We start from the raw sequence: 14,263 nt of genomic DNA, 5'->3' as shown, positions 1-14,263 counted from the left end.
CAGATGGTCAGGTACTGGATCGTACCCGGCTCTTCCCAGCACCCCTGGTGGCGGTGGGTACCGGGGTAATAAAGGGGGTTAGTGTTAGCCTCTGCACCGCCTAACACTAAGCCCCGCCTTAGCAATGGATGCTGTCAATCAGCCGGCAGCCATTATTAAGGCGGTAGTAATATAGTTTAAAAAAACCACAAAGACATAGAAAAAATATTTTATTGAAATATAAAAAAAAACCACACAACCCTCATTAACCATTTTATTGATAATAAAAAAAAAGCCGTCATCGAAGTAGTCCTGGAGTCCGACGTAGTCCAACGACCGAACCTGTAAGAAAACACACAAGAAAAACGATTAGTAACACATGTGTTAGGCTTAGATACAGGGCCCATGTGTGATACGGTCTGTGGGACCCTGTATCTAAGCCTACCACAACGTAGGCTTAGATACAGGGTCAAGCAGACAGTAATCTTATACAGTATAAGATTACTGTGTGCTGGGGCCCTGTATCTAAACCTACAGTGTGGTAGGCTTATATACAGGGCCCATCAGACAAGATCACACATGGGCCATGTATCTAAGCCTACCATGTGATTGGCTTATATACAGGGCCCAGCAGACAGGATCACGCATGGGCCATGTATCTAAGCCTACCATGTGATTGGCTTAGATACAGGGCCCAGCAGACAGGATCACACAATCTGTGATCCTGTCTCATGGGCCCCCTAAGCCTGCTACATCGTAGGCTTAGGGGTTGTGCAGTCCCTAAACATTGATGGTCTATCCACAGGATAGGCCATCAATTGCTGATGTGTCTCCCGGGACCCGCAAATCAGCTGTTTTGAAGGGGCCGCATCACTCGTACGAGAGCTGCTTCCCCTTCATTTCACTACTCCCTCACACTGTGAATCGCCGACACCGATTCACAGTGTGACCGGAATGAAGTGACCGGAATGAAAGGGAGCAGCTCTCGTACGAGTGCTGCGGCCCCTTCAAAACAGCTGATTGGCGGGTCCCGGGAGTCGGACCCCGCCAGTCAGGGCTAATCTTACCCTCCTCTTCAGCCGCGGCGGTAGTTCTGTCGTCTCGATGCTGTGCGCGGCGCATAGCGCTGTGACGTCATGCGCTGCGCACAGCGCTTGACGTCAGGACCTCCGCTGCGATCCGGAACCAGGAAGGTAAGTACAGTCTGTTACTACAGTAACAGGGGCCCGCGGCCCGAGTTACTATAGTAACTTTTTATTGATGTGGTGCTTCGGGGCCTGGTCGCAATTGCGACCGCTGCGACCCCTATAGCTACGCCAGTGACCACCAGGAACTATGGACTGCCCTAGACCACCAGGGATTTTACTATTAATCCCTTCAGTATTTACTCTTTGTACACTATATGTCCAAAAGTATGTGAACATCTGACCGTCACACTAATATGAGCTTTTCATATTCCAAACCAAGGAATGTTAATATGGAGTTCTTACACACCAAACCCCCCCCCCCATGTCTTTATGGACCTTGCTTTGTGCACTGGGTCAGTCATGCTGGAGCAGAAAGGGGCCGAAACCCAAACTGTTCCCACAGAGTTTGAAACTACAATTGTCCAAAATGTCTTTGTACACTGTAGCATTTACATTTCCCTTCACTGGAAATAAATGGCCTAGGTCAACCCCTGAAAAACAGCCCCAGGCCATTATCCTCCTTCCACCAAATGTTGCAGTAATATGTGAGCACTATATGGTAGTATTATTTGGATACGTTATGGAGGTATTTAGGTATTGTATAGTAGTATTATTTGTACATTTTAAAATTGTTGCTACTTTACTTGTTACCTAGGGGCCCATTTGCTATAAAACTGGCCCTACCCATGGCCATGGTAATGTTTTCCTAAACATTTTTTTTTACCTTTTTTATAGTCTTTGTAAATTACTCTTTAATTGAATGTAAAGGTTAGTAAAATTAGAATGGCCGAGGTGGAAAGGCAGTCTTTACTGTGTTATAATTTTTCAAATTTTTTTCAGCAAATGTCTCAAATAGATACAGACTTGAAGTCAAGAGCACTTACATATAACAACATTAAAGGCAATCTGCAGAGTCTGGAGAGGAAAACTGTGTATGTATAGATGCTTATGTGAGTGACTTTGTATTTCTTTAGGAGAGTTTTTGATAATAGTACCAGCATAAAGTTGTATTACGGATCTCCATTGTAGGAATCCGTAATACTCCACCCATAGAATACTACTCCATGTCCCTCTGATTTTAGATGGAGGCCTTATTTTTCACATATTCTTGAGAACACAACATATTACTTCTACTGCAGCTATGAGCAAAAATAGATTTTCCGATAGCAAAAATAGGGTTTTCTATATTTTGGCCTGTTTCTTAGCAACAGACATTGCTGAGGCCCGTGACAGGATCGGCTCTACATGTTACTGTGGGGATCCGACTGTGTTACCCACTATACTATAGAAGGGATGGTGGCACATACTGGTATACACCAACAACACGTCCACCATAACTCTGAGTGCTGAAGAGATGAAGATGGCCACCGATCCCCAATGTTGGAGTGTGGATTTTGCAGCGAGTTTTTTCTATGTGATTACTTTGTAGGGGGTCGGTGTGGAGGGAATTATATTAAATTTCTGTAAGTCTTCTATAAATCCACTGTCTTGCTCTATGTAAAAAAAAAAAAATGCTCTTAATAAAAATGACTGCATACAATGTATTTAGTAATAGAATCTCTCTTTTATTCTATAGGGGCAATTTACTGACCAGAACCTTAGCTGACATAGTAAATAAAGAAGATTTTGTTTTGAACTCAGAATATCTCATCACGCTTCTGGTGGTTGTCCCAAAGTAAGTAATATAGACCCAGCATGCTGCACATAGACGGAAAGAGAAGCTTGAAGACATTGTGTGACTGTCCAGTTGTGAGTTTAAAGATGATATGTTAGAGAGTACCTATAGGTGATGCTTACCTGCTATTTATTTTCCTCAGTCCTTACTGCTTGGCTGCCTTTTAGCTCAGTTCCATTAGTGACTACAGCTTAGCTACAGCACCTACAGAGAGTCTAAGGTAGTCTTAGACACACCTCCTGCCTTATCATTGGTTAAGGCTTCTGCTCTTTCCCTCACCACTGCATTTTTGCTTTTTTTGATTGGCTGCCGTGCATTGACACAAGTCTATCACAGGGTCACCAGGAAGTCAGTGCATGTAGAGAGCAGATTTATTTTCCAACAAGGACAGAATAATTATAGCACAGACTACAAAACATGAGAAAAAGATGAACATCAGGCAGTTGGCACACAATAATGAGCTAAATGAGCCTTAGTAAGGGGGAGACAGGGGAGTCACTTGAAAAAATATTACACTCCATTGGATAGTACTTACCTGTTATTTACTTGTGTTTAGTCCCCCTGGCTGTTAAAGGGATTGTACTGGATTAATAAAAACATGGCATCTTTCTTCCAGGATCACCACCACAACTGTCCATGGCTTTTGTCTGGTATTGCAGATCAGCTCCATTGAAGTGAATTGGGCTATTCTGCAATATCACACACAACCTATTGACAGGTGTGACGCTGTTTTTGGAAGAAAGTAGCTATGTTTTTCTAATCTTGTACAACCCCTTTAAGCTATACTCTATTTGGGCAGAGCTATAAGAAGTACGAGTGACGATCACTTCCCCTGGACTTAAGAGTATTTTGGGTTAATAACTTTATTGTAGTTAACCAGGAAAGTGATGTAGTGGGTGATTCGTGTGTTAGACAAGGAAGTTTGGCAATTGTTATCGGAGTTGACTGGGACCACGCTGGGCTTAGGGCCGCCTATACTACTAGGGTTGCGTTGCACATGGTGTGTTTGTGCCCTAGATTTAGAAGGGATCAGCGCCATTTTGGGAAGGTACTTAGTCCCTGATGCTAAGGCCTCTTAGAAGCGCAAGTGTGATGTCAAAGTTGCGCATTTCAAGTTAAAGGGGTGGAGTCTCATAACATTATAAAAGGGGCTGTGTATTGGCGGCAAGGGCTTGGGCATACAGTTATGTTCAGAATTATTTGGACAGTGACGCAAGTTTTGCCATTTTAGCTGTTTACCAAAACATATACAGTTATATAATCAATATGGGGTTAAAGTGCAGACTCTCAGCTTTAATTTGAGGGTATTCACATCCTAATTTTAGCTCTTTAATATGTAGCTGCCTCTTTTTCAAGGATAATTGGACAATTATCTCAAAAACTATTTAATGGGCTGCATGGGATATTCCCTCGTTAATCCATCATCAATTAAGCAGGTAAAAGGTCTGGAGTTGATTCCAGGTGTGGCATTTGCATTTGGAAGCTGTTGCGGTGGTGGATGATCGCAGAATCCTTTCCATGGTGAAGAAAAACGCCTTCACAACATCTACCCAAGTGACGAACACTCTCCTTGAAGTAGGTGTATCAGTATCTAAGTCTACCATAAAGAGAAGACTTCATGAGAGCAAATACAGAGGGTTCACCGCAAGGTGCTAACCATTAATCAGCCTCAGAAATAGAAAGGCCGGATTAGACTTTGCCAAACAACATGTAATGAAGCCGTCCAGTTCTGGAACAGCATGAAACTAAGATCAACCTGTATGTAATGTCGGGGTAAGGAGACAGACAGGTGAGCCCTCATATACCCGCCACTCAGTCCCTGCCTACTTGCACGGCCCGTCCTAGGCAATGACGTACAACTGGGCAACGGTCCCTACGCTCAATATGTGAACGACAGACAAATAGACAAGGGTACACAGAAGCTAAGGGAAATGGGGCAGTAGCCCACGGCAACACCGTGAGCAACAAGAGTAGTAAACGAGCCGAGTCAAACCAGGAGTGTACGAGGTACCAAACGCAGAGCAGGAGCGTAGTCAGTAAAGCCAGGGTCGATATGAAGCAGAGGACAATAGTAATAGCAGGAGCAGCAGAGCCAGGAAACAAGAAAGAATCACAGGCAAAGGAAAGCAGGAAATGAAGGTATAAATAGAACGAGGGCGGGAGCTAGAACCGTCTGGCCAGGCTGTGATAGGTTCTCCCACTCCTAAGCTTACCAGCCTGAGTGGTAGCAGATCGAGTCACTCTATCAGACCTAGGAGCAGATGCAGACTGATTAACCACGGGCGTCGACACAGAAGCTGTGTCTGGCAAATCCTTTACATTGTAGCAGAATGATGGGAGGAAGAAAGTATGGAGAAGGCTTGGAACGGCTCATGATCCAAAGCGCACCACATCCTATGTAAAACATGGTGGAGGCAATGTGATGGCATGGGCATGCATGGCTGCCAAAGAAACTGGGTCACTAGTGTTTATTGATAATGTGACTGAAGACAGAAGCAGCCGGATGAATTCTGAAGTATTCAGGGATTTACTTTCTGCTCAGATTCAACCAAATGCAGCAAGGTTGATTGGACGTCGCTTCACAGGACAGATGGACAATGACCCAAAACATACAGAAAAAGCAACACAGGAATTTTTTTTATGGCATAGAAGGGAAATGTTCTGCAATGGCCAAGTCCATCACCAGATCTCAACCCAATCGAGCTGCATTCCACTTGCTTAAGACAAAACTTAAGACAGAAAGACCCACACACAAGCAACAACTGAAGACGGCTGCAGTAAAGGCCGGGCAAAGCATCACAAAGGAGGAAACCCAGCGTCTGGTGATGTCCATGGGTTCCAGACTTCAGACAGTCATTGCCTGCAAAGGATTCTCTACAAAGTATTAAAAAAAAACACATTTTATTTATGGTAATGTTAATTTGTCCAATTACTTTTGCGCCCCTGAAATGAGGAGGCTGTGTAGAAAAATGGTTGCAATTCCTAAACGTTTCACAGGATACTTTTGTTCAACCCCTTGAATTAAACCTGGAAGTCTACACTTCAATTGCATCTCAGTTGTTTCATTTCAAATCCAATGCGGTGGCAGCAGAGCCCAAATCATGAAGATTGTGTCACTGTCCAAATAATTCTGGACCTAACTGTAAATTCCGGTTAGCAGCAAGGAGACATGTTCTCTTCTTAGAAGCTGACTATGGCCTGTTCTACTGAACAAACGGGTGGAGTGATCACTACAGGTGGCCACGCGGATTTCAGTTAGTGGGTGGGTGCAAAGAGCCAAAATTGCTTGATGGGGCGGAAGTCATCAAGCGCTAGAGATAGCCGATAAGCCAAGCGGGGTCGGAGCTGCTGAGGCCTGCAAGTACCTAATATGCCAAGCTGTAACGTTCAAGTGATTGCCTCTATATGATAATTCTTCGGTAAAGGACTGATGGTATAATACTGGTGTCCATGGCATTGTTTCCAGATTTAAAAGGAACACAATGACACTTTTGTCCAGAGCCCAGTGTGGACTAAACATCTAGTCACTGTTATAGGCCGGTCTGTTAGCCTCATCACCCGAGACCCTGTCCTGAGTGACCCTGTTACATTTTTCCTGTCATTCAATGGGAAGCCTAATTATTTACTGCGTGGGGATAAAAATCTGTTTGGTCATGTGATGGACACACAGGTGCAGGGATCGTTACAGTACAGTTATCAGAGCTATGTCTTGTGACGAGCCGAGCTCCATAACCACTACGAATAGAAATCTTGGAACCTGTGAGGAAATGATACGGAAAGTATATTGAAAAATGGTAAGACTTTTCATTATACAGAGAATAAGCTTTATTTGCTGGAACCGTAATACTCTACTATTTTACCACTGTGCAACACTTTCTAAGGCAACCAAACCTCAATAAGGGGGGTTCTGGAACCATGCACAGGTTGTAATAATACTAAATAAATGAGCAAAATCAAATAAAATCATTCTACATCTAATCTTAATTAACTTCTCACTTACAGGACCAGTTATACTGCTTGGCAAAAGACCTATGAATCACTATCCGATATGGTTGTACCTCGATCAACCAAGTAAGAGCCAGTGGGTAAAAGTGCTTCGAAACCCAGAAGGTTTAACTGGACGGAGGGGGGCTTGGGCGACATAACTACCTGGCAAATGTACCCAATCTGTTTCCTGTTGGGCTTGGGTGATTGATTGGACTGATAGGAAGATTTGAGGAACATGGTTGTGGGACCTACCACAAATTTGTACCAGAAACTGAACTGATATCTGATAGAACGTTTTTGTTGGATAGTTTAGTGATCTCCTACACTGAAGCTTGTAGTCACTGGTGAACCCTCATGGAGGAGCTCGGCAGATGTGTCGTCTTTGCCTGGGACCACTGTTCAGTGAACATATCGGAAACTGTAATTGGCAGGGAACAGAGTGGTATTGAATGAGTCAACCTGCCATTTCTGATAGGTGGTATGTACCAGGAGCTCATGAACGAAGAGTACACCACTGCTGATCTTTAGAGGACCACAGCAAGCATTCATTTATGGGGCAACTATAAAAACTTTACTTTCAACTTTATTCTGGGTTTATTTGTGGAGGATAGAGCTTTGCATTGAATGGTTACATCCCGTTTTACATTTATAAGCCGGCAGATCTTCTTTATACAGTGAAGACCACCTCTTTAATAAGACCACATCTGAACTAGACCAGATTTTCTGTGACCGATTTTCAATTGTCTTATATCCTATGTATATGGCATCTTCATTCAGAGGACCACAATTTTCTGTGGTCGTCTCAAAGAGGTTTCACTGTATAATTTTGTGCCCTGTTGTCCATACAGACACCGTAGATCGAAAAGCTCTTTGGGCGTAACTTATAGCTAATAAACATCCAACGCAAAATCTGTAACAGGGCCCCCCCCCCCACCCTATGTTTTCTTATGTGGTAGAGGAGCCTCTGGGCCCCCTCAGGCACCAGAGCACAGGATCGACTGCTAACTCTATAGCTATAGCTACACCCCTAGAGAGATTTATTGGTCAATGCTGTGTAAGGGCCTGTTCACATCAGCGTTGCCCTTCTGTTGAGGGGTTCCTTCTGAGGTTTCCGTCAGGTTAACCCTCAACGGAAAGGCTAATGGAAACCTTAGCATCACCATTGATCTCAGTTTGCCTTTCCGTTGAGGGGTTAACCCGACAGAAGCCTCCGACGGAACCCCTCAATGGAAAGTCTGATGTGAACAGGGCCTAAGGGTCTGTTCAAACTTGTCCATTGTGTTAGTTTGTTTCTATTAACTTTTGATACTGGAAATGGATGTCAAAATAAATACTCGTTCGGCCAACAGATATCTCCCCACATAAACATGCACACTCAGTTTGGTTAAGCAAGCATGTTTATCTCAATGAGAAAGGGCACAAGCTGCTGCCAGACATCTTTGGTTGACGATTATCTCCCATAGGAACAAGGGATTGTACGTCAACATGCCCGATCCTTCTATCTCCCAACATCTACCATCAGGGGACTCTCAGACTGTATGAGAATCTCCTGGTTCTATATAAATAAGGGCAAAGTTGCTTGTTATTACCTGTATATGGAATGGGTGGTACATTGACTTATTTCTTATTTATAGCTAAACTGCATTAGAGCCATTGGGGGTATTAAAAAAAAAGGCCAAAAAATGAGTGACAGGCGGCTATACAGACAGGGACAGGACACAGGGCAGAGTCACTCCAGGTCAGCAGGAGCTGGCATGACTGGGCACCCTTGTTCATTGTGTGTCTTGTTTGCTTCTTTGTAGGATGATCGCAGAGGACGGAGAAGGAGGTTTGTTCTCAGTCACCCTGTTCAGAAAAGTGATTGATGAATTTAAAGCTAAAGCTCGGGAAATCAAGTAAGACTTGTGTATATCACTGCAGTCAAGATGGAGAATAAGAATGAGAGGGTCATAGAAGAGCAGAGGCCTGAGTGTCCAGCAAAAACGACACCTTCACCCGTCACCTATTACTAATGACATGACACTGCATAGAATCTATAGATAATGTCAAGTATAGTCACTTGTATAGTGAGAAAGCTGCATCTAGCAGGACTATATACGTCGTCGCAACATTTCACCAGCTTCTCATTCTGCTGGGCGGACTATGGGACCCCAATGTATTGGGGCCCCGTTGCAATTGCTGCCTCCGCAACCTCTATAGTTGTGCCTTTAGGCCAAAATAATACTGAAATGTGTATAATTTAAATATTAGGAAGACCTTTTTATTTTTCCAAGATCTTAAAAATTCATCTGTTTCTTAATATTATCTATTTCTGGGAAAACTGGGTGGACAATATTCGTGGTGTTATAGAGATTGTCGCACAGCTTTCCTAGAGTTTATTGGTTATACAGCAGCACAAGAGCAGGAGGATGAATCGCTGTATAATAAGTAGGTTTACCAAAATGATTCATAGACTTCTATAGACCGGACGTATGCCAGAAAACTGTCCTTTTGGCTTACCTCTGAGCGGTATGTGTTGACATGTTTTTTTTAAAAACTATATTGGAAAGCGTAGGCGTCTGTTCTTTTCAATAGAAAGAGATCGCACGGTATACGGTTTTCATATTGGAAGTCAGTGGCAACTGTCTGACTGATGAGCAATGAGTAATGACCCTATTTCTGTAATTCCTGTTTTCAGGTTCATAGTGCGGGAGTTTTACTTCAATGAGAAAGAACTGCAGTCAGAGAAAGACGAGATCATTAAACTGGCGGCAGATAAGAAGCAGCAGTATGTAAGTCTTTAATATGAGCGCCATGTAGTTTGGATATATACAATTACTATAACATGAGGTCAGGGAAATGCTCATGGATTTAGGAGCCCCCCAGGTGGAGATCCCACATAGACTGACGACTTTCTAGCCTTTCAATGGGCACTTTGGGCTGAAGAGTTTTTTGAGCAAAACTAATATGATTGATAGAACGGTGTCTACCATCTTGACAGATTGCGCCCTTAACTGCTTCAGGACCAGGCACCATTTAACCATTTTTAGCACACGTTAGTTAAATAGCTGTAACGTTTTTATTTGTTGGTCTAGCCATGGGATTTTTGAGTTTTTTTTTTTTACGTGATTATTGCAGGTATCTTTTCAGATCATTTATATACACATAACTTTAACTTTTTTTAGAATTTTTAGGCTTGTAGTTTGAAAAGAATAGTAGAAAATATGCTTTTTTTATTTTAACTTTTTAGCTTATTAATGATATAGTATTACCCCAAAATAGACCTTCTATTTGTGATGGTCAGTGTCTATTGTAAATTTTGATATATGACATGTCTATTTTAGGGAGATTGGGTCAGGACTAGCGTTAGCATAATGATTTGCAGTGAAGGCAATTTTTGGGCGGGTATTTTATGTGTAATATTTATTTATTTTCGAGGGTTCTTTTTACGTTTATTTTTTTATTATTATGGTCTGCATCTCAAAGGTCAGAATAAACCTTTGGGGGACATTATAATATAATTTTTAATTTTTACACTATACTTTTCTATTGTGATTGGTGCTGCGTTACAGGGAAAATCAACCCTCTTATAGTGACTATTGTCACCGTTAGGGCTGTGATGGGTATAGGTTACACCCCCAAATCAGTGTCCAGAATCCCAACGATCATGTGACCATTTACATGACCATCGGGACTAATAGAATCAGCAGCCTTTATTCTATATACAATGCTTACTGAGCGCTGTGTACATGAGTACAGAGAAGACAGAAGCGAAGTGATTAAACCGCTTCTGTCTTCTCTCCAGGGTCCCTGGCATTCTCTGACTGCTGGGCACCCGACATTCAGCGGCCCAATCGCCTGAGCAGCAAGCTGAAACCTGCGACGTATATATACTGTGGGAGGTCCTCAACCGGTTAAGGCTAGTGCTAACATTGTGCTGTGAAGGTTAGATTTGTGTGACAGTCACAAGTTGCTTGTAGAGCAGAGCCGCAACCTTAAAGTTAATCTCCACTTTTGAACACTATTTTATCCAAATTAGGTTCAATAGGTCCAGAATTCTGTACTTATTAATTTCATAATATGTATGGACAGGGCTCAGATCTCTATATTCTTATACAGCAAAAAAGTTAAATGATAAAATCCTGGCACTGTCTAAAGCTACCACTAGGGGGAGTTACAGCGTACAGATAATAAAACAGTATGCAGTAAACGCCTAAACTCCCTCTAGTGGTAGAAACACAAAGCTAGAATTTTATAATTTAATTCTAGGTTTATGCTGTGTATTTGGAGCTCTGTATCAGAAAAACTGAGCTCCGACCACTGTAAAGATATATTAAGAAATTAATCACAACAAAATGTTGGACATAAAACAAGGTGTTAAAAGATGGAGATTTACTTTAAGTCAAACTATAACTAATAACTCCTTGTGTACTATCCTATTAAAATATCTATCACCTGAGATACAATGAAGACGGATCTTGGGTTACAACACTGAAGGTAAAATGATAAATTTCAGTACACATGCTACAAATGCTGCAGCTGAGTACAGTATAGGCTCCAGAAATATAAAAAAAATCGTATACTTTCCTGTAAAAAGTATCTATTTTATCCTACAGGGGCCTCTCCTGCGCTGGTTAAAAGTAAACTTCAGTGAGGCGTTCATTGCTTGGATTCATATAAAAGCCTTGCGAGTTTTCGTGGAGTCTGTTTTAAGGTGAGAACCAAATTGTGCAATTCCACACAATTCCACACAAACAGATACATTCAGTATTCAAAACTATATTAACTGCAACAGCGAATCAGTTATTTATATCATTGAATGTACTGAATGTCAATTAAAATACGTGGGATGTACGAATAGAAAACTAAAAACAAGAATTCTAGAACATCTTAGCTACGTGAGAAACATCAACATCACTAATATCTCCAATGCATCAAAACATTTCATTGTACAACATAATCGCAACACTAAAAATCTACGTTGCTATGCTATCGAGAAAATTCATCCCCCTAAAAGAGGAGGCGACATTAAACATAAAACCCACCTCAGGGAGGCATACTGGATATATAGACTCAAAACTAGATATCCAGACGGCCTCAACCTTAGAAGAGACTTAATGTTCCAATATTAAATAACCGATTAAATTACACAACATTATCTCTCTATCTCTTTTTCGGTACTTCTCTTTTTCGGTAGCCCTCTTCCAATATAGACCAAGAACGTAATCAATCCAAAGAATAATATACAAAAAAGCAACTTATTTATCTAATAAGCTAATATCCCGTCTCTCCAAGACCCCCTTCCCTCGTATATCTACGGTCTGTATATGCATAACATGTGCTTTTTGCCATGTACATCACCGTCTATATCTCTTAAACCACTTTTCGTCACTCGCTAATATTTTTCATGTTTTTAATCACACTCAATTTTTGTTCCAGTTGTTGTCCTACCCCCACCTTCTCCTCTCTAATTTTCGCATCCTCAATATTCATAATCGAGCGCCATGAGAATATCGATAACACCACCCTTATAACCTAGTCCTGCACAATACATCATTTCTGCCCACCCACAACAACGAGCATTAGCTACTAACTCATAGTCAATAAAAATATGCCATTTTACAAACGAACAGAAAGATCCCAATACTTATGAATAATCATTTTTATATTTCTAACAAACATTCTTTCAAACTCAAACACATAACACTTACGAATATCCTATTTGCCACTTTGCAGTTGAACCTGTGTTATGAGGCAGTCGGAAGGGACGATATGTTCCGTCCATCATTTCTATACTCCACGTAATAACACCACCTGAAACACAAAACACATCTTAGCCAGGTCCAATCTACATAACCACAAATCCCGTACTATAAACTCATGAAGCAGTCAACTTCTGAAGCAAACAAAGACGTAGATATCGAAACGGGTAGCAACCATCCCTACTTCCGGTTTGCGTTCCAACCAGTTAACAACAGTGGAACGCACTCAGCAATCAGCTGTACCGCAGGAACTAGGATATAAAGATGACAGCGCGCTCTTTTCAAATTAGACATTTCAGCCAAGACTAAGGACGCAGTAGCATCCGAAACGCGTAGGCTCCGAGGATATCACCGCCCGCTTACCCACACACCAGGACTAACTCTCTCTGGACTTCTTTTTAAACTAAGAACATTAAACTTGGAAACCCGCTTCCATTTTAAACCTCACGCAGCGCTGGTCCACATCTCTCCTTTCCTTACCTAGTCTGAATGTTACCCCTGGATGGAGAGAAGCTGTCAATATGTTTTATGAATGATGTTGGCTCCTGCTTCATGTTAGGGCTCATTCATGTAGGCGTTTTAAGGCTTCGTACAAGCCCTGAGTTGTATGGAGTAGAGTTACGGCACCCTCCATATGCCTCTGACTCCATACTGGGGAATATGGAGTTTTTCCTGTTGGATTCCGTATCAATCTGACATTGTCCATTGGATGCAGTATTACAAAGGTATTCTCCCGAGGTGGCAGCGCATCATCATAACATATCCCTACCTGTGGGCCGCATGTTGAATGCTTTGGAAACTCTTTAGGGCACATTAATAAAGAAATCTCAATTTTCAGTTGTCATACAATTTTTATTGGACATGGGTTATAAATGTTACCTTGGTGCCTGCTGTATCAGTAGTTGAACATGACATTTTACACACTTTTTAATTAGACCTTTAACGCATATTTGTAACTATGTTAGGTATGGCTTACCAGTGAACTTCCATGCAGTGATTTTGCAGCCTAACAAGAAGTCTATGAAGAGACTACGAGACGTGTTAAATGCCATATTCCGACACCTGGATGAGGCAGCAGCTGCAAACATGAAGGATGTAAGTAGGAAGCCCCAGTGTAAGGATATACGGACCATATGTCGGCAGTATTTCCCAAACCAACCACAGTGCAGGGAGCCGTGTTCCTAGCGTCATTGTTATCTATGATGCTAGGAGTCCCTGCCTCGCTGTGGGAAAACTGTCCGGTACTGTAATCATGTTTTCAGTATGGGACAGTTTTCCCGCAGGGAGGCAGGGACTCCTAGCATCATAGAAAACTATGACATAGGAGCCCAGCATCCTGCAGTGTGTTCGGTCTGGGAAATACTGCCGGCATACGGTCCGTATATCACGGACCGAACACGCTCGTGTGAATCTGGCCTTCCAGCATACGCCAGTATGATGTTGTATAGCAAAAATTGAGGAATGCACTGGGTGACAACCACAAATCTTCTTAGCTATGTGTATTCTATGGATGTCCTTGAATCTCCTTTAAGCTGCTTCCTATAGATAATATAAAGCTCATGACCACCAATCATCTCTGCCATTTCCTGCAGTGGGCTGGAGTTTGCACACTGCCTGTGACATGCATGCTGCTGCATGGGATGCAGTCTGCAGCCTCTCCTGTGCTTTAGACTTGCATTTGTGTTTCCAGCCCC

The 14,263-nt window shown here is 42.2% G+C and overlaps 1 protein-coding gene across 2 annotated transcripts in view; it reads left to right on the top strand.

Moving 5' to 3' along the window:
* ATP6V1C2 (ATPase H+ transporting V1 subunit C2) overlaps nucleotides 1–14,263 on the top strand; it is a 47,807-nt gene that overhangs the window by 32,300 nt on the left and 1,244 nt on the right. For both annotated transcript variants that reach the window (XM_075863885.1, XM_075863884.1), the window contains 7 exons: nucleotides 2,007–2,098; nucleotides 2,743–2,841; nucleotides 6,844–6,912; nucleotides 8,631–8,723; nucleotides 9,506–9,599; nucleotides 11,424–11,521; nucleotides 13,535–13,664. In XM_075863885.1, coding sequence (XP_075720000.1) covers nucleotides 2,007–2,098; nucleotides 2,743–2,841; nucleotides 6,844–6,912; nucleotides 8,631–8,723; nucleotides 9,506–9,599; nucleotides 11,424–11,521; nucleotides 13,535–13,664 — 675 coding nt within the window. The remainder of the gene's footprint in view (nucleotides 1–2,006; nucleotides 2,099–2,742; nucleotides 2,842–6,843; nucleotides 6,913–8,630; nucleotides 8,724–9,505; nucleotides 9,600–11,423; nucleotides 11,522–13,534; nucleotides 13,665–14,263) is intronic.

This window comes from Rhinoderma darwinii, chromosome 4, assembly GCF_050947455.1.
Source record: "Rhinoderma darwinii isolate aRhiDar2 chromosome 4, aRhiDar2.hap1, whole genome shotgun sequence".
Classification (NCBI taxonomy): Eukaryota; Metazoa; Chordata; class Amphibia; order Anura; family Rhinodermatidae; genus Rhinoderma; species Rhinoderma darwinii.
This window is presented reverse-complemented; position numbering and strand designations above follow the sequence as displayed.